Genomic DNA, 23,755 nt, shown 5'->3' with positions numbered 1-23,755 from the left:
GTCAGTTGCAGTGGCCTCACGAGAGTGAGGCAAGCCCCAGGGCCCTATGTAAGTGTGTGGAACCACAAGGCACAGAATGACTCAAACACAGTCCAGGCAATCTTTCAGGGTTTTTACTCACAGTTGATGGCAGGGTGAGTAACCCGGGCGTAGCTGGGATGAACCAGGCTGGAACCAGGTATCCTTCCAGCTGGCTGATTAGGGTGACTACCAACTCGCTTTCCTAGCCCTGTGTGTTTTGGGGTGACCCCTACCTGAAGCCCTGCTGGGGTCGCCCAGGGAAGTTGCTGATGCCTCTCTCCCCTTCTTTTGGCCCGTTTTCTTGTAGCCTGGACCAGGTCACTCCGGCTGCTTGCCTCCTGTGAACTATGGGCCCTCTCTTTGCTACGTGGCTGCGGACTCTGTGGTGGTATGGTGTGGGTCTGAGAAAATTGGATAAATCTCTGCACTGGGACCTGTTACCCTTGTGGGCCTGGTACTTCCCTGGCAGTCCCCTTACTCTGCCACCTCTTTGCTCTCTCTAGCCTTGGGTGGATTTTGGGTGGCACTACCAGGTGACCGATCTCCCCCATTGGTAGTCACTGCGCGTACGTTGTCGTCTGACTAGTGGCAGCCTCAGGTCGCCTCCTTGCGTCTGCTCTCCCTGAGCTCCACTTCAGACTCAGCTCCCTACTTCCTACTGTCTGCCTACACAACCTAGCAACCAGGCTCTCTACCACACCCCTTGAGTGGACATGGAGGCCACGACCCCTCCTGGATTCCCCAGGGGTCCACCCAAAAGTAGATGTGTGAGACCTGATTACTATGTGCCTGTGTAGTCACACCTTGGTCCGCCTTCTGGACTACCTGTATTGTACTGCCCCCAGCATGGGTGCAGTACTCAGTGGTGCCTGACCAGGTCAGGGGCGCCACACAACCTATCACAGATGCAAGGACTGCTGATGTGGTGAGGAAGCAATGAATATGGATGAAGCTAATGAGTGGTCACGGAAGTAGAATGAGCAGCCTGGAAAGCAGTATAAAGCTGTGCTGGAGACTTGGTAATAATAGCGCACCTGCTTTATTCTTATTTTGTTTATTTGCTCTTTTTTTATTACGCTAGTTGCTGGACCTGGATCTTTACCAAAAGCTCCCTGAGAAGGCCAGGCCTTGGGCCAGCGCTCGGATACTTTTGAAATTGTGCGAATCCGGATTTTACAGTCCAGGTCTGACCAATGCCTAGTGGATGGAGAGGACTGGATTGCGACTGCTGGAGGGACTCCTTCCTGGAGCCTGAAAGGAAGACGGCACCGACTTCCAGGGAATCACTGGAGCTTCAAGAACCAAACATCTTTCTAACCTCACGGGACACACATGAATTGTGTTCTGCACCTCCGCAGTAGAAACAGTCCCATGGCTTGACGGCAGTCTTGATGTTGATCTGACATCTACACGTGATCGATCTGCATGGGTTGAGAAGCAGGAGCGGCAACCGGACACAGAGACATCGGTGACCTCTAAAGGAATGGAGCCGATGTATAGATTCCCTACAATGTTTCACCTCCATGGATCCCTCCTGGAACCTAAAGGTCCCCCAGGTAGCCAAGGAAATTAGGTCATCCAAAGTATCAAGAATGTCTCGGTGTGACAGTTCATCTTTAATTTTCTCAGATAGGCCTTTCCAAAAAGTGGCCACCAGCACCAGATCATTCCAGCATAGCTCCGAGAAGAGGGTGCGAAACTGAACAGTATATTGGCAGATAGTCTGTGCACCTTGACGTAACTGCAGGAGGGAGGACACAGCTGTGGCAACAAGACCCACTTCATCGAAAACTTTCCAAAAGGCTTCCAGAAACTCTAGGATGTTAGAGGTGACCGTATCACTTCTCTCTTCTCTGAGCCAAGCAAAAGGTGTGACATCAGGAAAGCCACTTTGGCCTGCCATGAAGTAAACCGATGTGGCAAAAGTTCAAAGTGCAAGAAGCACTAGTTAATGAACCCTCAGCATTGCTTGGGATTGCCATCAAAACGTGGAGCAAACAAACAGGGCAAGGTTTCTATTAGTACCGGAGCTGCAGGCTGGACTGACGCTGGTGAATTAGCCGGGCCTAGGTCGTTTAGACGGTTGTTGACAGTCTGCAGGAAGGACAGAATCTGGTCTTGCTGTGTCCGTATCTGTGATATCTCCTGGTACAGCGCTGGCATTGAAAGGGTGTTGGAGTCACCTGAGTCCATGGCCTGCACAAACTGTAGCACTTGTAGCCAGTGTAGAGGCAGCGAGCGGGAGTAGTAGACCCACTGGACCACAGGGGGAACTTGGGCTTACCCTTTAGTGGACGGGGCTTAACTAGACGCTTACCACAAGGTGTACACCAGGCACCACTCCCAAGGCAGTGACCGGGACTGTGGCAGCTAACCCCCGGGGCAGGTACGGACATTGGTACAGGCACAAGTATAGGAAGGTACAGTCTCTGGTGTCATAATTTACACCATGTTTGCAGGAAAACTGTACCCTAAGTTTTTCTCTTTCTGTTCTCCATGCATAGTGTTGCACACACAGACACACTGTCATGCTCATGCTGTTACTACTGGGATTCCCACCAGGCACCAAGGAACCCCCAACAATCAATGTCACCAACACGGTACCCCATGGACACAATAACAATGGTGGGCTCTGGCACTAGGGAGAGAGGAAAGGGGACACTTCCTGCACTCACCTGAGGCTGTACTCTAAGCTCCCGAACATCCCTATACAGGTTCTTTCAACCCGTCGCCAACCACGTGCCTAGTCTCTCACTTGCCCTGTACTCATCCTGGCTAGTGAGAAGGCTGGCAAGAGTGCTAGCCCTACCACTGAAAAAATACAAAATGAGGGAAGGTAGACAGATAGAAGAACAAAAAAACACAAACTTGAAAACTGCACACAACACGGCTCCAATAACTGAATGCTAGCAGCATGTATCCAGCAGCTCCTAGAGACGTGCAGCCTCCAAGGTAGTCAGACCAGATGATATTCTATTACTGGCGTCAGGTGATGGATCATGTAACTATTTGAAGGAGATGGGAGTGGTTTCAAACCAGCTGCAAGTGAGGTGAATAAACCAGGAGCTGCTAGTAGGGAAAATGACATTCATCTATGCTGTACCAACACAAAGAAAATACATTTAATATACAGAGCCTCACAAGTTAATGTGGAGCTTGGATCCCAGAACCGTCACAAACATCCTAGGAACGGAAAACACCTGTGACACACACATAATGCAAATAAAATTTCTCCACTTTTATCTGGCTTCAGGTGTGATTTTCTAAGAGGGAACTTGCACAGAAAGAGAGGTCAGAGATGGAAGAGGGAGATTTGGATTATGAAAGATGTTAGTCTTATATCACTTGCAGAACAGAAAGCATGACAGAGGTGAGGGTGGAGATGGAGATGTAGAGTGTAGATGGAGATGTACGGTGGTGCATAACTGTGGATAGTTTTGTCGGTGAGAAATAAGTTTATTTTGTACTCTGTATGGGATGGTTAACCAGTGCAATGATTGGCACAAGGTGGATTGATACATCGGGGCAGTGACTGGAGAGAAATACGAACCTGGCTGCCACATTCAGAATGGATTGTAGAGGAGATAGTTTAGTAAGAGGGAGACCAATCAGTGGAGCGTTGCAGTAGTCCAGGCGAGAATGAATAAAAGTAACAGTGAGAGATTTTTCAGTTTCAAATTTGAGAAAAGGTTATATGCTGGAGATGTTTTGAAGATACAGATGACAGGAGTGAATGAACGTTCTTTGTCAAATATGACCCCATTACAGCAAGCATGTTGCTTGGGAGTTACGGTTGAACCATGCAAAGTGTGGGTGATGTCAGGAGAAGATTTGTATAGTTGGGTGTCATCACCATAGAGATGGTACTGGATACCAAATCTGCTGATGCCTAGTAGGGGCAGTGTACAAAGAAAAGAGGAGGGAATGATGAGGAATTCTGACAGTAAGGGGATAAGGAGAGGAAGAAGAGGCAACTAATGATACAATGAAGAGTGGTTAGAAAGGTAGGAGAACCAAGAGAGAGCAGTTTGTTTGAAGTCAAGTGAGCGAAGCATAATGAAGAGTGTATGGTGATCCAAAGTATGAAATGCTGCAGAGAGATTGAGGAGAATCAGCAGGGAGTAGTGACCTTTAGATTTAGAAAATTCTTAGACACTTTAGTAAGGGCACTTTAGAGTGTAAAGAATGGAATCCGATAAGATGAGAGTGGACCAAGCATTCCAGGTGTTTAGAGATAAAGGAAAAATTAGAGACAGGTCTGTAGTTAGCATGTTTGCAGCATGTTCCAGAGTTGCCGTCATCTGTGTCAGGTCCTTTTGCGTGTAGCAGGTGTTGCTTCATCTAGCGCACATTCCAATGTCTTATTGTAATGTGACAATGCAAAGTCTGAACAGGAGAGGGAGGCGATCAGCGCTAAGGATTGCTGCAGATTGTTCATAAGCTGCTGGGTATTGATGGCACATAGATTTCTCTATGTGTGGTAAATGGGGGTGTCCTGAGCAGTGTCACAGTTCTTGACAGAGAAAGAAAGGTTGTTTTTTCTGCTGTATGAGAAGTATTTATCAGTGGCACCATTTTGTGGTACATATAACTTATTACCAATCTTTTAATATTTCTTTGTATGAATACATGTAAAGGAACACCAATTCTACCATTATTTTTTTACATTTCTAATTTCACACTGTTCACAATACTGCACAAACAAGGTGCCATCATGTCGATAACAAATTTACATAATTATTTTCAAGTTTTATTATGTTTATGCATTATATACATAACTTGAAAAAGAAAAAATTGCTTTTGTGCTGGCATATGAGAGGGACAAACACTTTTCCTTCGACAGAATGGTGCGACGGCCTATTTTTTTTTTTTAAGGCAAGATGTAGATTTAATGGGTGGTATGTAGTGATGGGTGAGCAAGCTCGGCACTACTCGGTACTCAAATCGAGCATTGGGATGCTTGAGCCTATTCTTTTACCCGCCCTGGACACAGCCCCCCCGGATAATGGAGACTGATGGAGACCGGGAAGATGGAACAGTGGATCCTGGGTGATGTCTTCTGCTGTGGGGACTGTGATGGCAGATGTCTGTGTCCAGAGCAGGTAAGAGAACAGGGGACTTGAGCAAAAAAATATTCTTGAGTCCTCCTCTGACTCCTATTTTGCTTGGTACTTGAGTCTAGCACCTGAGAATTCAAATTTCCTTTAATTCAAGTACTGAGCACCCAAGCATTTTTGTGCTTGACCATCACTAGTTGTATGTGCAACTTAAATTTTTTTATTGCACATTTTGAGAGACAGAATGATAAAAAGTAGGAATTAGACCTACCGGTAATGATATTTCCAGGAGTCTATCATGACAGCACCACAGGAGGTTGCTCCCTATCCTCTGTAGGGACAGGAACACATGCAAGAGGTTAAAAGCCCCTCCCACCCCATCCACACCAGTGCTTTAACAATTACCACACCAGGATGTGTACAACGCTATTTTATTATGCCTACTAAACACATGTTAACTTCCCATATATGAAAAGGGAGGGATATAAGAGTGCTGTCATGATGGACTCCTGGAAATATCATTACCGGTAGCTGTAATTTCTACTTTCCAGGTCATCCCCCATGACAGCAATACAGGAGTATACCCAATAAACCATCTAAGGGTGGGACAACTGCCTGAAGAACTTTCCTACCAAAAGCCATCTTTTGATTTGAGAGAACATCCAATTTGTAATGTTTACAAAATGTAGAAGGGCCTGACCAACTAGCTGCAGCACAAATCTGATCAATGGAAGCCCCTGCTCTAGCTGCCCAGGAAGTGGAAAGTGCCCTAGTGGAATGGGCCCTGGCAACCCCCGCGAGAGGAACGTTAGCTGAAGAATAGGCCAACTGAATCACGGATCTAACCCATCTAGCCAAGGAAGATTTAGATGCCTTCCTGCCTTTTTTTTTCCTCGCAAACTGAATGAACAAATTAGAATCCTCTCTCCAGCTCCGGGTAGCCTCCAAATAGGTCAATAGCACTGCAAGAACATCCAAGGAATGTAGCTCCTGCTTCTTTACATTTCTGGGAGACAAACAGAAGGATGGTAGCACAATCTCCTGATTGAGCGTAGAAGTAGACACGACTTTAGGAGAAAAGGAAGGATCCAGCTTAAGACCACGCAATTGTCTCTCACTTGAAGGTATCGGTCTTCGATGGAGAAAGTCTGAAGTTCCCCTATTTGTTTAGCACAAGTAATGGCCACTAAAAAGATTGTTTTTAGGGAAAGATGTTTGCTATCCAGATCCAAATTCACGAAATAAGGATGGCCACATAGAAAATTCAGGACTAGAGTCAGATCCCAAGGTGGAGACTTACTTCTCAAAGTGGGTCGTAGTCGCTGAACTGCTTTCATGAACCGCAGTATGCAAGGATGGGCGGCCAACTGGGTGTCGAGGAACACGCTGAGAGCTGCCACCTCTATTTTCAAAGTACTCGGTTTTAAACCTTTATTAAAGCCTGCTTGGAGAAAATCCAGTAGGCTGGGGATATTGGGTCCTGCCTGCTCCGTATAGCCAGTACCCATGAAAGTACAAAAAACTTTCCAGATTTTATAGTAGATAGCTTTAGTGACTGGTTTTCTGCTTGCCAGCATAGTGGTATTCACGTGATCCGAGATACTGTTAAGTCACCACCGGAGTCCGCTCCAGCGACTTCTACTCCGATCGCCAGGTGATGCTGTGTTAGTGCCATGAATACTGCTGGTGATGGGAGAGGAGTCGATGCCAGCGGCGCCGGTGGGCACAGGCTCCGCTCATCCACTGGGCTGGGTTTCCTTGGGATCTGCAGTACCACTGGCTGACTGTAGGTGGCGTGTCTCTCCCAGCTGAAGTTACCATCATTCAGCTACAAGCAATGGGAAGACACCACACCCTTCTTAATTCCCCTCCTGTCTGCTGAGCACTGCCAGAGATAGTTCTGAAATTCTGGTTCCTGTTCCACCCTGATCTGTTTTGTGATTTTCGTGTTCTGACTTCTGCTTGTTTCCTGACTACATCTCCTGCCTGCTGTTTATGTACCTCACTGCCCGATCAGGATTTGACCTCTGCTTCGTTTACTGATTACATCCTCGCCTGCCGATTCTGTCCCTGTTCTGCAATTCCTGGTTTGACCCTGCCTGACTACTACTCTCTCGGACTCCTGCCTTCTTCAGGTAGTGATCACCTTGGGCCCTGTGTAATTCCAAATCCCTGTATAGGGGATAAAGGGTTTCAGGGTTCTAGAGGTCCTGCTTGGTGAGTGGCTTCCCTCTAGCCTGTGCATTACAGCTCGTCTGAGTCTGTGGATCCAGGCAGGCGTTACAGATACCCTTTGAGGCTATGATCTCCCACTCAGGATCCAGGCGGAGAGCTGTAGTTGTTGTAGTTTGTAATGTCGAGGAGGACCCTGAGAGAGTAGATCCTCCTGGAGTGGAAGAATAATCAGATCCTCTTCTGACAGTTGGCGAAGCAGGGTGAACCAGATGCATTTTGGCCAGAAAGGAACGATCACTATGGCCCATGCTCAATCTTCTCGAATCTTCTGCAGCATCCTTGGAATCAATGGGACTGGAGGAAAGGCATAGAGCAGGCCTATTCCCCAGAACTGAGACAGGGCCACTGCCACTGGATTGTCCGCCGGACTGAGGGAGAAGAACCGCCGTACCTTGGCTTTTTCTCTGGTTGAAAAACAGGTATAGGCAAGGCTGCCCCCCATCTGCGAGCTGTGAAACACGGTTGCATTCAGGTTCCACTCTGATGCTCTCATTTGACGACAACTGAGATAATTGGCCTCCTTGTTGTCTAATCCCCAGAGATGAAGAATGGAAATGGAAGATACCGTGCTTTCCAGAAGAAGGAAGAGGTCTTCTGCCAGCCTCTGTAAACTCGGATGTCGGGAACCGCCCTGGTGATGGAGAAAAGATATAGTCATGATGTTGTCAGAGTAAATTTTTATATGTTGACCCTGTAGAGCCAGCCTGCTGAGATGAAGAGGTTTTAGGACTACCCTTAGCTTCCGGAAGTTGGATGACTTTGACTGGATCGCTGGAGGCCGAGTCCGTTGGTGGTAGGAGTGATCCACCTTGGCACCCCAGCCGAAGCGGCTTGCATCCGTCGTTATAGGAATACTTGGATCCGATACCCACTGAATGCCTCTGGTCAGGTTCGATATCTTCTTCCACCACTGTAAAGAATTTCTGGTCTTACCCGAGAGCCTGAATCTGTGACTGAGTGAAGTTTTGTGTCTTGCCAAGATGGCAAGTACATCCTTCTGCATGGTGAAACTGACTCGAGCGTACGCTTCCTATACAAAAAGTTATCATCCCCAGTACTCTCATCGCCTGGCGGATTGAAACCTTTTCATTTTCTGAAAACGCACTTATTTCCTGGGAGATGGCCACCACTTTGTCTCTGGGCAAAAAAGACATCTGCCTGATGGAATCCAACAAGACTCCCAGGAACAGTCTGGATATTTCGGGCTGCAGGCAGGATTTTTCGTCATTCAGGATCCAGCCCAATCTGCGAAGGACACCCCTGGGGACTTGAAGATGATACTCCATCTCCGGAACCGATCTTGCAATCAGGAGGAAGTCATCGAGATACGGAACAACCACGACATCCTGCAGGCCAAGATAAGCCACCATGTCCGTCACTACTTTTGTAAATATTTGGGGTGCTGAAGAGAGGCCAAATGGAAGGGACCAGAACTGGTAGTGGAGAGAGACTAAGACTTTTTGAAGACAGAATCTGAGAAACTGTTGACTGAATGGATGAATGGGAAGATGGTAATACACATCCCGCAAATCTAGTGTACACATCACTGCTCCCTGCGCTATACGGGGAATGGCCGAGCGAATGGATTCCATTCGAAACTTCCTGTAAAGTACCCACTGATTTAGGGGCTTGAGATTGATACATGTGCGGAACTTCCCTGAGGGCTTTCTTACAGAGAACAGGGAAGAGTAATGACCCCGAAACTGTTGATCTAAAGGGACTGGAACGACTGCTCCTATGTCTAAGAGCATGGCCACATCTGCCCAAAGACGACGAAGGGAGGCGGGAGAGCCCTGAGTGACACAAAACTATGGAGAAGGGAGGCGGGGAAAATTCTATACTGTATCCTTCTGAGATTGTGGAAAGGAGACACTGTTTTTTGGTGACTGACTGACAACTCTCCAAAAACTGTGAAAGCCACACCCCCACCTGTATACCGTTATGTACATTTGGAATGGAATTTAGAGAGGAGGACTAGGTTTTCTTGTCTCTGCGCTTATAACCCCACCCTTGGGAGCCCCTTTTCCCCCGAAAGTGCTGTTTACGCTGAGGAAGGAACCTCCAAAAGGGCTGGGATTTCTGGTCTTCCTCTGGAAAATCCTTCTTTTTATCAGAAGCCTTGTCCAAAATCTCATCGAGAAATGGACCAAAGACTCTGAAACCTGAGAAGGGGATTGAGCACTACTTGTTTTTGGAGCTAAATTCTCTGACCAAGACCTCAACCATAGGGCACCCCTGGCAGATTTAGATAAAGCATTATTCTTAGCTGAAAATATAACAGTTTCTGCTGAGGCATTAGCAAGAAAAGCAGTGGCCATCTTCAAAAGGGGTAGGAATTCCACGATGGTATCCCGAGGAGTACCCCCCTTGATATGGTCTTCCAAATCATTCAGCCACAGGATCATGGACCTACCACTAATGTAGCCGCAATGTTGGTTTTCATGGAAACCACCGACGCTTCCCAAGCCTTCTTCAAAAGACCATCTGCCTTTCGGTCCATTGCATCTTTTAGACCAGATGAGTCCTCAAACGGAATAGACGTCTTCTTAAGAATCTTCACTATTGGAACATCAGTTTTCAAAATCAAATCAAAACTTCACATGTTTTGCACTAAAGGGCAGACGGTTCTTAAATTCAAGAGGGATAAAGGCTCTTTTTTCCACCTTCTCCCACTCCTCCATGATCATGTCATTTAAATGATCATTCATAGGAAACACCTGAGAACGCTTGGACCGTAGACCTGCAAACATCTGATCCTGGACAGAAATTGGGCCCTCCTCCTCATCAATCTGCATGGTACGGCGGACTAAATGCAGGAGAGCATCAGTATCCCTGGAGTCAAATCAGTAGGATCTTCCCGTGACGGGTAGGTGACTCGGGCTCCACATCCAACTCTGAGGCAGAGGACAACCAAGAGGTAGAAGTCTCCTCATCCAAAGATGGTTCTACCTCCCTCCTGGGTCTTTTCCGCTTTTCCTGGGCCTGAGATGTAGTAGACAGGGATGCCATGGATGCCTGGACTTTTTCTCTAATGATATTGCGCATGTTAGACAGGAGGGATGAGATGCATGTGGCACACAGACGCTTTACGTAAGAGTCTGCCAACTTGCAATTGCAATTGGGACACCTTTTAGATTTGGCAACGGCTTTTTTAGCTGTATCCTTTTTCTTGTCCGCAGCCGGGGCTGGAGGGGAGTCCCTGTCCTGAGGGAAACATATATAGGACCTGTTAAAAACATGCTAAACAGACCCCGCTGGGAAGGAATAGAAGTCAAATTACCGGGGCCGCAGGCAACTCTGGGGGGCATCAGATTTCTGTGAATACTCCATGTTCACAGGAGCAAGTAACAATAGGTACTCTGCACCCCCCCACCCATTTACACTATACCATTCCACGTCGCCCCGGTCTCCTCGCTCCATGCAGTCCTGATGTGGCGGCGCCGACCTCAGCAGCTTAACCGGAAGTGTCCTCGCGTGACCCCGGAAGCGCTCCATGGAGCACTCCTGTGCATACCTGGAAGCAATGACTGCACTACCAGTGCCCACGCGAGATCGGCAGGCATGCTGGAGCGAGGCACCGAGAGCCCCAGTGTTACGAGAAGCAGCACCTGCTGGGAGCTCCCGCTCTGACAAGCCTGGCTGGGTGACTGGTCCTCTGGTATCAGCCGCAGACCCGCTTCACCAGGGAGGAGGCAGCACAAAACCACCACCGCTTCCCTGGCCCCATAGGTAACATCTTCTGCTCCTGCATGCTATCCAGGAAAAACACTGGTGTGGAAGGGGTGGGAGGGACTTTTAACCTCTTGCATGTGTTACTGTCCCTACAGAGGATAGGGAGCAACCTCCTGTGGTGCTGTGATGAGGGACTACCTGGAAAATAATATTTTGTATTTATTATTTATTTATTATGCGTTCCTATATGGCACAATCATATCCCTCATATTCCTCCTTTACAGATTTAATGGGGCTCACTATTTAAATTCCCTATGAATATGTCTTTGGAACGTAGGAGGAAACCAATGCAAACATGGGGTGAACATACAAACTCCTTGCAGATGTTGTCCTTGGTGGGATTTCAACTCAGGACCCCAATGCTTATATTGTTTTAAGTTTTACTTCTTTTTCACAGACAAACACTTTTCAAATTAACAAGTCTGAGTCAGGGTAATTTTTCTTTTCTGTTCTTTTTTATGACATTCACTGATTGAGAAAATTATGATAATTAATTACGAACATGGCGATATCGAATATGTGAGATTTTTATAACGGAATTTGTTTTTTCAAAAATATACAGCTTTTTATTGTTTACATTGAGATTTTTTAATACCGTATTTTTCGGACTATAAGACGCACCTGACCATAAGACGCACCCTGGTTTTAGAGGAGGAAAATAGGAAAATAAAATTTTAACCAAAAAATATGGTCATGACACACTGTTATGGGGCGAGGATCTGCTGCTGACACTGTTATGGGGGTAATGTCCCCAAATTCTCTACTAAGGTACCCCATTCTGATAAGGATCCTCCTGCCTTGTATATGATCCTGCTCATATACCCCCCATCCTGCTAATAATATACCCCCCATCCATCCTGCTCATGATATACCCCCATCCATCCTGCTCATGATATACCCCAATCCATCCTGCTCATGATATGCCCCCATCCATCATGCTCAAGATATGCCCCCATCCATCATGCTCAAGATATGCCCCCATCCATCCTGCTCATGAAATGCCCCCATCCATCCTGCTCATGAAATGCCCCCATCCATCCTGCTCATGAAACGCCCCCATCCATCCTGCTCATGAAATGCCCCCATCCATCCTGCTCATGAAATGCCCCTATCCATCCTGCTCAAGATATGCCCCCATCCATCCTGCTCATGAAATGCCCCCATCCATCCTGCTCATGAAATGCCCCCATCCATTCTGCTCATGAAATGCCCCCATCCATCCTGCTCATGAAATGCCCCCATCCATCCTGATCATGAAATGCCCCCATCCTGGTAAATGGCTTGTATCCTGTGGCACAGGAAAAAAAAAATAAACGTTTATACTTACCCTTCCTCACTCCCTGAAGCACCGATCTCTGTCTCAGCTGCAGCGCCGCTGTGTGGAGCCGTCACCGGTGTCTGCAGCATCGCGTCTTCCTGTCTGTGCCGGCGGTAAGCTGATCGATTCTGGTGGATACTAGCGGCGCGCACAGCGATGACGTCATCGCGGTGCGTGCCGCTAGTGTCCAGATCAGCTGACCGCCGGCACAGACAGGAAGACGCGATGCTGCAGGGGGGCGGCTCCACACACGGTGACGGGTGAGTACACTGATTCACTGCACCCCGCGCTGATAATGATGCACGGGGGGCAGTGAATACAGCCGCACATGATCACTCCAGGCTGCAGTTGCCAGGGGTGATCACGGCCGGCTGCTAATTATGCACGCACCCCCCCCCGCCCACCTGTCAGCGCCGGTTTCGCTGAGAGATGATGGGCGGGAGGATGGGCGTGCATATGTAATGAGCGGGCCCACGTGGTCACGGCAGGCTGTTAAAGCCTGCTCGTGCCGCCGATAACCCGCTGCACCGCGGCACCCTCATTCCCCGCAGCCTTATAGTCAGACCATAAGACGCACCCCCCACTTTCCCCCAACATTTGGGGGGAAAAAAGTGCGTCTTATGGTCCGAAAAATACGGTACTTTTTTTGTATTTGCACTTTTTTCTTTTACAATACTCACGAGCTCAACAAGGGAACTTGAACTAGAACTTTCTGAAAGGATAAGCTTTTAAACCTTAGAAAACGTAGCAAATGAAAGTAATAATAGGCAAACAGTTGCTATCTCTGTTTACATAGACTGAAATATTTTTTACCTTTATCGAAACTTTGCGCTGTTTTACATGCCAGCACCACAAGTGCAGGACGTATAAAAAGATTAATCATTTTGTTTCTGTAAGAGGCACAAGTCAGAAAAGTGTGAGCTTGTTTGGTGACCAATTCTTCAGTAAAGGCAGCTTCTGTCCCATTGTGCTCAAGTAAAATAATGAGTCTGTCCACAATAGCCATAATATTTGAATGCAGAGAGACACTGGATTGAACAACATCATCGATTGATTTATTATCTGGATGACAGATATAAAGAGACATAAAAAACATTAACAAGGTATTCTTAGAATTTGAATGTGATGTTACATCATGACATTATAATGTGGGAGGGGTTTAGACATCCATGAATCCTGCTGATACAGTGGAGGATGAGATCAAGGTCCCTGTGTGTTTTTTCTTAGCTCAGCTCATAGTCATCCACTGTATAGTACATTGCAACAGAACTCTATTCAAGTTAGAAATTGTGTACCTATGGTGTGTGCACTGTGTTGATGTATGATCTGTGCTCAGTTTGTAACCTGACTAAACTGTGAGTGCAAAATTCATAATTTCACAGTTTTTAGATTCAAAGAAGAGTTAAATTTGTAAAGTAAAATGTTGATCAAGAGGAAGGCAACAACCTCATGAAGCAAATGCTAATTACCCAATATTAGGCAAAAAATCCTAAACAACTTCCAAAATGGTAATCAGTCTAGTTTCCTGGATCGATGTCCAATTTCCGGAACCTAGTACCCACAACCTGTAATATCATAAACTCATCAATATTGAAATGGTAATTTCAAGAAGGAAAAATAATGTAATTATGGAAATCACAGTATTGATGAAAGCATGAAAAAAAATGGAAACTACATTTTCAAAATATCTAGATTTATTCTGTATCAAGTTTGAGCACCACAAGCGGAAATACAAGCACTTACATACTTTGGTATTGTCATGCTAGGTACAGGGAAGTACCAAGCGAAAGGGAAGGGAAACCCTGTGTCTAGGGAAGGAGGAGATGGTGACCCCTGATTAAACCTACTGCTGGCCCCTGGCTTCCTTCCTTTAGCTAGGTTCCACACCTATGCGCGAAGCCAAATGCCTGACCCTAAAATAGGCCCAAGGTAGGGAATGAATGGGATGAGCGCTTAGGCAACCTCACTTAGCTTTAAAGAAGACACATGGATTACAAATAGGGGTAAAGAAAACAAATAATTTACATGCAGATGACTCAGGGAGAGGAACTGAAACAACAACAAAGTTTTTCCAGATGAATACAAGTGAACTGCTTGCACTGAAGCCTTATTAAGGGTATTACACCGGCACAGAGTAAGGGGGAATGAGGGTATTTAACCCTTTCACGACCGGCCGATTTTTCGCTTTCCGTTTTTTTTTTTCACCATTCTTTTTCTGAGAGACGTAACTTTTTTATTTTTCAGTCAATATGGTCATGTGAGGGCTCATTTTTTGCGGAACGAGCTGTACTTTTAAATGAAACCATCAGTTTTACCATATTGTGTACTAGAAAATGGCAAAAAAATTCCAAATGCAGAAAAATTGCAAAAAAAGTGCGATAGCACTATGGTTTTTGAGATATTTTATTCACTGTGTTCACTATATGGTAAAACTGATGTGTGGGTGTGATGCCTCAGGTCAGTGCGAGTTCGTAGACACCAAACATGTATAGGTTTACTTTTATATAAGGGGTTAAAAAAAATCGGAAGTTTGTCCGAAAAAAGTGGCGCACGTTTTACGCCATATTCCGTGACCCGTAGCGTTCTCATTTTTCGGGATCTTAGGCTCAATGACGGCTTATTTTTTGCGTCTCGAGCTGACGTTTTTAACGGTACCATTTTTGCGCAGATGCTACGTTTTGATCGCCTCTTATTGCATTTTGCGCAAAAGTTGTGGCGACAAAAAAACGTCGTTTTGGCGTTTGGAATTTTTTTGCCGCTACGCCGTTTACTGATCAGATTAATTGATTTTATATTTTGATAGATCGGGCGTTTCTGAACGCGGCGATACCAAATGTGTGTATATTTTTTATTTTTTTAACCCTTTAATTTTCAATGGGGCGAATGGGGGGTGATTTGAACTTTTAGGTTTTTTTGTTTTTTTTTAATTTTTTAAAACTTATTTTTTTACTTTTTTTTTTTATTTTACTAGTCCCCCTAGGGGGCTATTGCGATCAGCATTCCGATCGCTCTGCAGTATCTGCTGATCACAGCTGGAAGGCTGTAAACAGCAGATACGCTGTCTTTCTCTTTTGCTGTGCCCCGGGCACAGCGAAAGTGAAACCAATTCATGTGTAGTACAGGAGTCATCACATGACCCTGTGCTACCATGACAACTATCGGGAGTCACGTGATCGCGTCACGTGACTTCCGGTTTCGGCGGTAAGTAAAACTTTACCGCGATCGCGCTTATAATGGCGCTGTCATGTATTGACAGCGCCATATAAGGGGTTAATCGGCACGAGCAGATAACGATTCTGCTCGTGCCTAGCAGGCACACATCTCAGCTGTGAAAATCAGCTGAGATGTGTGCCGATCGCGGCATGCTGCCGCCGGAGGACCGCGGGCAGTAAGATTATGTCATTTAGGACGTAATTTTACGGCCCGCGGTCGTTAAGGGGTTAAAGACAGAAAGGGAAGTGCTGAAGATTAACAGGTGAAAAGGTGAAGAAATCTGCAGGGTCTTAAAGAGACAGGGATAAACCCCAAGTAAGGAAAAAGGGAAAGTCAGAGAGCAGTTTGTGTAGCCTAAAGCTGCAACATTCTACAGCCGGAAACTAAAGAACTGTCTGTCATGTGTGACACGCCCATGACAGGTATGTTATCAATGAAGCCATTAATGGTTATCTGAGGCATGTTCTGCCATGCTGAATACATTTGGACATGCAAATCATCAAGATCTGCTGCTGGCAGCTCCCTTTGCAATTGTCAACAAAAGATGTGCCAGATGTTGGGACATGTCCAAAATGCTGTGGAGAGAAAAGCGCACATAGGGTCTTATCTGGCAAACAATGCAGGCTTAGAAAATGAAAACAGGTGCTCACCTATGGAAGTTGTGACAGGCACAACTCCTATGTATGCAGAAAATGGTCAAGCAGCAGCCCCGATAATGCAACAGGGAATCATGAATGGATAAGAAAGTCAGGTTTAACACTGCGCTAAAACCATGAAGCCAAACGATGTGATGAATTCTTTGCTATATTTTCTTTATTCAGGCCAAGTCTACGCGTTTCAAAGGCATGTCCGCCTTCTTCATCAGGACAAAGGAAAAAAGATCATGCTGTTTTTTCCTTTGTCCTGATGAAGAAGGCGGACATGCCTTTGAAACGCGTAGACTTGGCCTGAATAAAGAAAATATAGCAAAGAATTCATCACATCGTTTGGCTTCATGGTTTTAGCGCAGTGTTACACCCGACTTTCTTATCCATTCATGATTCCCTGGGACATGTCCAAAGACACAGCAGGTAATGATTGGTATATACAGACCATGCAGGCCACTCATAATAGCACCAGGAACCTGCAATGTGGCATTATCATGTTGAAAAACATCTCCTGGGACACCTTGCAGAAATGGTCGTACAACTGGTTCCTCGATTGATAGATTCTGTACTGCAATTGAAAGTGGACTTCATGTACTAAACATAAGGTGTCAATGTGTACACAACCATCAGAAGGCATTTGTACAATGTTGGTGTCAAGCTGCCGCTAGGGGACGCTGGGACTCAGGTAGAAAGAGAACTCCTAAGTGCAGTAAGACAGAAGCCCACTAGAGGTCGCTATCACAAGAGCAGGGATAGTCGATCAGTCATTTTCAATGCTGGGATGTCATGTCTGTATCGAGGATAAAACAAGCCAAAGTCAAAGTAGAGACCAGAGGTCAGATACCGGGAAAGTAAGTAAGCACAGGGGAAGGAGTGGAAGACATGGAAAAGGACCGGAGTCCAGAGGACAGGGAGGAACGGAGGTAGGGTTGGGAAGGAGGTCAGGATGGGCAGGAGGGACAGAGGTCAGGACAGGTCAGGGAAAAGGAGGTCAGGTCAGGGAAATAGAGGTCAGGTGAGGTCGGGCAGGAGGTCAGGACAAACAGTACCTGGTAGCAGGACAATAAACAGAGAACATCTCTCAGGAACAGTGCATGCAGCAGAGCCGGAAATATTACTGGCAGTGTCCAGGAGATAGCAGCACCAAGATATGGCGGCATGACTCCCAGAACGAGGCCAGAACGAACAGGGCCTCCCAAGGGACCTAAACCCCACAGGCAGTATACATGCACTGTCTCAGGGATGGCAGAGCTATGCATAAATCATGACAGTTGGGTTGTGTGAGCCAAACATTCAGCCATAAGTGTTCTGTTGTTCTTATGCCACCACTCACAAGGGCCATCATGCCACTGAGCAAGAAGGCAATGAAGGTTGGAATGAAGGTTTACCATCTTCAGCAATAAGTTCCGCTTAAATCTTTGAGGCAATGATAGCTGGAGATACGTCTAGCAACCACATGGTCAACGGCATGAAGAGACTTTCACAAGGGAACATCACATTGGTCCTATTTCTGGGATTATGTGGTAGGACAAAATATACAATAGCTGGACTCTTCTAGTATTCATTCTAGGTACACTAACATGTTGGAATTATTTTGATTTGTTCATGGATCAAGTGTTAAGTCCATTTCTCCAAAGTATCCCAGGAGCTGTTTTTCAACACGACTACTGTGTGGCCCTAAACCTGCTTGTATGGCATGCTATATCTCTGGATTTACCAAAGTGCATTCAGTGTGCAGAAGTCTCCGCAGACATTCATTAATAACCTCACTAATAACATTATAAAGCCATGTATTTCTACTTGTAGAGGTCATACTTAGTGATAAGCGAATGTATTCGCCACTATTCGCAGAATAGTATGGTATTCGGGGTATTCGTTATATAGCGAGTAATGGTGTATTCGCTTCACTATATTCGGATGTCTCGCCAAGCATGTTTGTCTGCTGATTTGCAGCCACTAAATATGTTGGGCTTCTTAATCAATCACAGTAAGAGCATGTGCACACGTTGCGTCATGTCACTGCAGAAAATTCTGCAGCGATTTGGCAGCACATGTGAGCTTCAAATCACTGCAGAAACACTGCGTAATGGATGCAGTGTTTCTGCAGAATAGATGCCAAATTTCATGCGCTGTGGATGCTGCCTTTCCCATAGATAGAGTGGGAGCCACATCCAAAGCGCATGAAAGTAGTGACATGCTGCATTTTTGAACGCAGCGATTTGGACCAAAATTTCAGCATGCAAATCGCTGCGTTCTCAAACGCAACGTGCAGATGGATTATGCACAATCTTCATAGATTATGCTGGGGATGCAGGATGCATGCATTTATGCTGCAGAGCTAGACGCAGCATAATTGCATGCAATAGGCACACGCGTGCACACAGCCTTATGCCGCAGCCATCTTGGTTATGACATTACTGTGATTGGCTGGCCTTGCAGAGTCATAGGGTCTATAAAAGCCTTCCACCGCCATTTTGCGCACATTGCATCTGGAGCCAGCATTGAATCAGCATAGTGATAGAGCAAGCAGCTGTTAGGGAGAGTGTAGGCCTCTTAATAACACACAAAGCCCTTTTCAGGGCCACCTGCAGTGTAGGTCAATGTAGCATATGGAGGAACAGATTTTAGAGCAGGAACAGTGTTTAAAGAAGTGTGTGTCTCTACCTCCATAGTACCGTCCAGAAACCAGAACACAATAGCTCTTTTAAAAGCTGATAGCACTGAATAAAGTCACAGCAGGGAGGAAGAGATTGTAGATTAGGTAGGGAATCGGGACCTGTTTCCACAATATTTAGGGGTTCACAGTCTGACTTTTGCCGTCCGTCCACATAAGCCACATTAATACATTGCTAGTGGCTTTTGCAAATAGTTACAAAGCATTTACTGCTGCGTTATACAGTAAAGCACCGTTTCTGTTTCCACAATATTTAGGGGTTCACAGCCTGACTTGTGCCGACTGTCCACATCAGCCACATTAATACGTTGCTACCGGCTTTTGCAAATACAAAAGCAGGACTCTACCATTTTGTGCTGCCTGGTACAAAGTACTCCCTTGTACTTTCTCCGCAATATTTTTTGGGTCAAAGTTTGCTTGGCTTGGGCTAGTTTGCCCAGAGTTACAACTGGGTCAACTATTCCCAATAGCACCCCCACTGTGGCCCAAGCCAGGGCAAGGGGGCATTCAGCCGCTGTCTAGAAGGTTTTTTTTCTGAAAGTCCTTCAGAGAAAAACATTGTAATCTGTAGCATCTGCCATACCAAGTTGAGCAGAGGTCAGGGCAAAGGCAACCTGAGCACCACCAGTATGCGGATCCACATGGCAGCCAATCACCCCAGTTGGTCGGCAGAAAAACAGGGCACCACATTTCTGTCTGCAAGTCAAACCACTGCCATATCCCCAGTGCCATGTCCTTCCCAATCTAATGTCCAGGGAGCAGGTGCTGATACATCCTGCCCACAAGCTGTGATTGCACAGACACAGCAAATATCAACCACATCCACTTCCTTGTCCCAGCAAAGTGTCTAGTTATCCATGCCTGAGAGCTTGGAAAGGAAGCGTAAATATCCAGCCACGCACTGACAGGTACAAAACCTATTTGCGCACATTGCCAAATTGCTAGCCGTGGAGATGTTGCTGTTTAGGCTTGTGGGAACACAGTGTTTCCATGATCTCTTTGCTGTGGCTGCCCCATGATGGTGTTCCCAGCTGCCACTCTTTTGTCCATTGTGCCGTCTCCAAGTTACACAAGCACGTGTTAAACAATCTCAAACGTGCTCTGACCAACGCCGTAACTGGGAAGGTCCACCTAACAACAGACACATAGGCAAGTTGTTGCGGAAAGGGATGATACATGTCTGTCATGGTACACTGGGTGAACCTTGTAGAGGCTAGGACAAAATCGCAAACTGGAACATGACACATCCTACCCAAACCAAGAATAGTGAGGCCAACTTCTACCAGTGTTTCCGCCTCATCATATGCCACTTCCTGTCTCCTCTCCTCTTCTTCCTCCTACTCCTCATTCTCTGCTGAATTACCCTCCCCATCACTGCCAAGTTGGGAGCTGTGCAGCAGCGCATTGGCAACACGCTCTGCTGAAGCTGATCTGTTTAGGTCACAAACCACACACTGCAGTAGAGCTGTGGCAAAGTATAGAAGAGCAGATTGATCAGTGGCTCTCCCCGCTGCATCTCCAACCCAGTCTGGTTGTTTGCGATAATGGGAGCAACCTGGTGGCGGCTTTAAAGGTCGGCAAGTTGGTACACGTGCTGTGCATGGCTTGCGTGCTGAACCTAGTTGTTCAGAAATTTATGAAAACATACCCTTACTTGCCGTACCTACTTGCAAAGGTGCGTTGTATTAGTGCCCATTTCCGCCATTCCTCTACCGCTTTTGCTGGTCTTACAGTGTTGCAAAAGCGCTCTAATGTGCCAAGGTACCGACTCATGTGTGACCTGCCCACGCGGTGGAACTCTACATTCTATATGTTGGCGCGGATTACTGAGCAGCCGAAGGCAGGAGCTGAATACCAGCTTCAACATGCCCGTAAGACTGAGAGTCAGTCACCACACATAACTGTTGAGTGGGTGTGGATAGCTGACATTTGTGAGGTTCTTGAGAATTTTGAGTACTGCACCAAGCTCATGAGTGGAGATCAGGCTATTATCCACTTAACCATTATGCTGCTGTGTCTGTTATAACAATTGCTGCAAAATCTCAAAGAGGAAGCTTTGAGGGCCAGTATGTGGCTATGGAGCCAGATTTCCCACTGGATGATACTACCCTGCCCAGCCAAAATTGTGAGGCAACATTGGGTGACAATAAGGAAGATGAGGAGGAAGAACACTTGTTTTTCTGTGCTGCCCAGGGGACTCCCAATGCTACACAGGGGACTCTCAACCCCAGCTTCATGTTTGTCCAGCATGGATGGGCTCTAGAGGAGGAGGTGGAGGAGGCGAGACAGCGTGAGGAGAGGATGAATATTGTTCCTCCTGGTGGGGACACAGAACCTTTGCCTGTTTGCAGCTTGGCCCACACGGCACACTTCATGTGTAAGTTTAAGTGTCTGTGGCAAGACCCTCGCGTGATACACATTTTATCCAACAACTTATACTGGTTGGCCACCTTTCTGGACCAATGGTGCAAGGAGAAAATTCCTTCTCTCCTTTAGGAGTCACCAAAGGATTGCACAATGGAATCCTTCAAAAGGGTCTTTGTAGATCAGTTGATGAAAACATCACTCTCAGACAACGCTGGTGGCAGTTACCGGCTCTTTTCAACACCAAGGATTATTGGGGAAAGACACCAACAACAAATTCAACATAGGTGGGGGAAAATTGTGCGCAAATAAATAAGGACATCAGCAAGGGCTATCTGTGCTTGTAACAATGCCAAGGAGGGAGAAGTTGCACAACATGTTTAAGGGGTACTTAAGTGACCATACTTGCAATCTTTCTGATGCTTCAGTTCCCTTTCATAATTGGGTGTCCAAGCTGAACACTTTGGCCCGACTTCTCCTTATATGTCTTGGAGGTGCTGGCCTGCCCGGCTGCTAGTGTGATGTCAGAGCATGTTTTTAGTTCAGCTGGGGCAATCATCGCTGATAGGCGCTCACGATTCTCCACAGAAAATGCAGACAGACTTACTCTGATTAAATTCAACAAGGACTGGATTTCTCCACAGTTTGTAATCCCTCCATTTGAGAGCAAGCCAAACTAAATTCCCCCAAAATGTTCATTTTGACTACTGATGTTAACGTCCACCCCTTCCCATATAAAGCCATTTCTTTCCTGTGTCAACCATGACTCAGCCCATAGGGCTAATTTTTGTAAACACTATGCACATTGTGCAGTGACGGACAAGGACAAACCAGGACAGTACTCCTACTCCAGCCTAATTACTATTTGTCATTGGAGGCTTTTGTGATGAGGACTTCCTGTGTTAACCATGACTCAGCCCATAGGGCTAATTTTTTTAAACAATGCACATTCGTGTGACAACTGCATCCATTCCATTCTGTATGCGGTCCGTTTTACATCAGTGTGCCTTCCATTTTTTTTTTTTTGCGAAGGAAGGAGGGTTATATACAGTGAAAAGCTAGAAAGATGATAGATAGATAGATAGATAGATAGATAGAAAGACATATATAATGTCCCACTCCCCTGCATTTTGTAATCTGGCACCCTTTAGTGCCTTTCATGTGGCACTAAAGGGTGTTTAGTTTTGTTTTTAGCCACAGATTATTTCACTCAAAAAAACGTTGTGAGGTCCCCCCTATTTTTTGTATACAGCTGAGGTCAAACAGACAGCAGCAGCCTGCAGACCACGGCTGGCAGCTCTACCCTGGCTGGTAATCCAAGACAGAGGGCACCCCACACTGTTATTTTGAATTAAATAAATAATTTAAAACAAAAACTGTAGGCTCCCTCCCAAATTAGATCAACAGCCAAGGTACAACAGACAGCTGTGGTCAGATATTCTTAGACTAGGGAGGTCCACGGTTGTTGGAAACTCCCCAGCCTAAAAATCGTAAGCCGCAGCTGCCACAGAAGTGGCGCATCCATTAGATGCGCTAATCCTGGTGCTTCGCACACAGCTCATCCCATTACCCTGGTGCGGTGGCAAACGGGGTAATATATGGGGTTGATACCAGCTGTGTAATGTCACCTTGCATCAAGCCCTGGCATTAGTGATGTCACAGCATCTATCAGATACCTGACATCACAAACCCAGTCAGTACTAAAAAAAAAAAAGACAAAAAAAATTATTTGAAAAAACACTCTCCAAAACATTCCCTTTTTCACCAATTTATTGAAAAGAAACAACAAATCCGTGTCGGCGTAATCCAATAAGGAGGTCCCACAACGATCCATAGCATACTCACTGTCCCAGTTAATGAAGAACACAATGTTCCCCATTGGCCTGGAGAGCAGTGCAGTCACCTGAGCTAACATCCTTAGATCAGGCCAGGTCACTGCAGGGCGTAATGAGCGCCAACGTCATGAGGTTAGCTGAGTTCATTACCTACAGTGATGAACTCTGCTGAACTTGTGACGTCAGTGCTCGTCACCGAGTTCCATGGCTGCCACGTTTTCACGAGAACTGCTCCGTGAGCTCGTGACGACACAGCTAGTCACAGTTTTGGGCTGCCCGCGAGACTTGATGTGAGAACGCGGAGTCATGGAAGTCAGTGATGAGCGCTGACGTCACGAGTTCAGCGGAGATCATCACAGCAGGTAATGATCTGAGCTAACATCCTGATGTTGGCGCTCGTCATCCCACAGCTGCTCACATGCTGCTGTGTGAGTCACTGTGGGGCTGGGCAGGGCAGCGCGACAGACTGCAGGGGCACCGATAAACTGAAGCCACATGGACATTCTTCTGTGTGGCTTCAGGGGATCCCAGAAACCATATGTGTCAGAAATGCATGCAGGCATATTCTCCAGGTTCTCCCAATTCAGTTTCATAATTTTCCTATCCATTTCAGCCTTTTCCTCAGGCCCCCAGACCTCTCTGTTGGCTCCAGCAGAAAA

The 23,755-nt window shown here is 46.3% G+C and overlaps 1 protein-coding gene across 1 annotated transcript in view; it reads right to left on the bottom strand.

The window, feature by feature from the left end:
- Positions 1-23,755, bottom strand: part of LOC142296283 (dihydroxyacetone phosphate acyltransferase-like) — a 318,344-nt gene that overhangs the window by 155,609 nt on the left and 138,980 nt on the right. Inside the window, 1 exon segment of the mRNA XM_075339690.1 lies at positions 13,177-13,425. Coding sequence (XP_075195805.1) covers positions 13,177-13,425 — 249 coding nt within the window.

The sequence above is a fragment of the Anomaloglossus baeobatrachus genome, chromosome 3 (assembly GCF_048569485.1).
Source record: "Anomaloglossus baeobatrachus isolate aAnoBae1 chromosome 3, aAnoBae1.hap1, whole genome shotgun sequence".
NCBI lineage: Eukaryota > Metazoa > Chordata > Amphibia > Anura > Aromobatidae > Anomaloglossus > Anomaloglossus baeobatrachus.
This window is presented reverse-complemented; position numbering and strand designations above follow the sequence as displayed.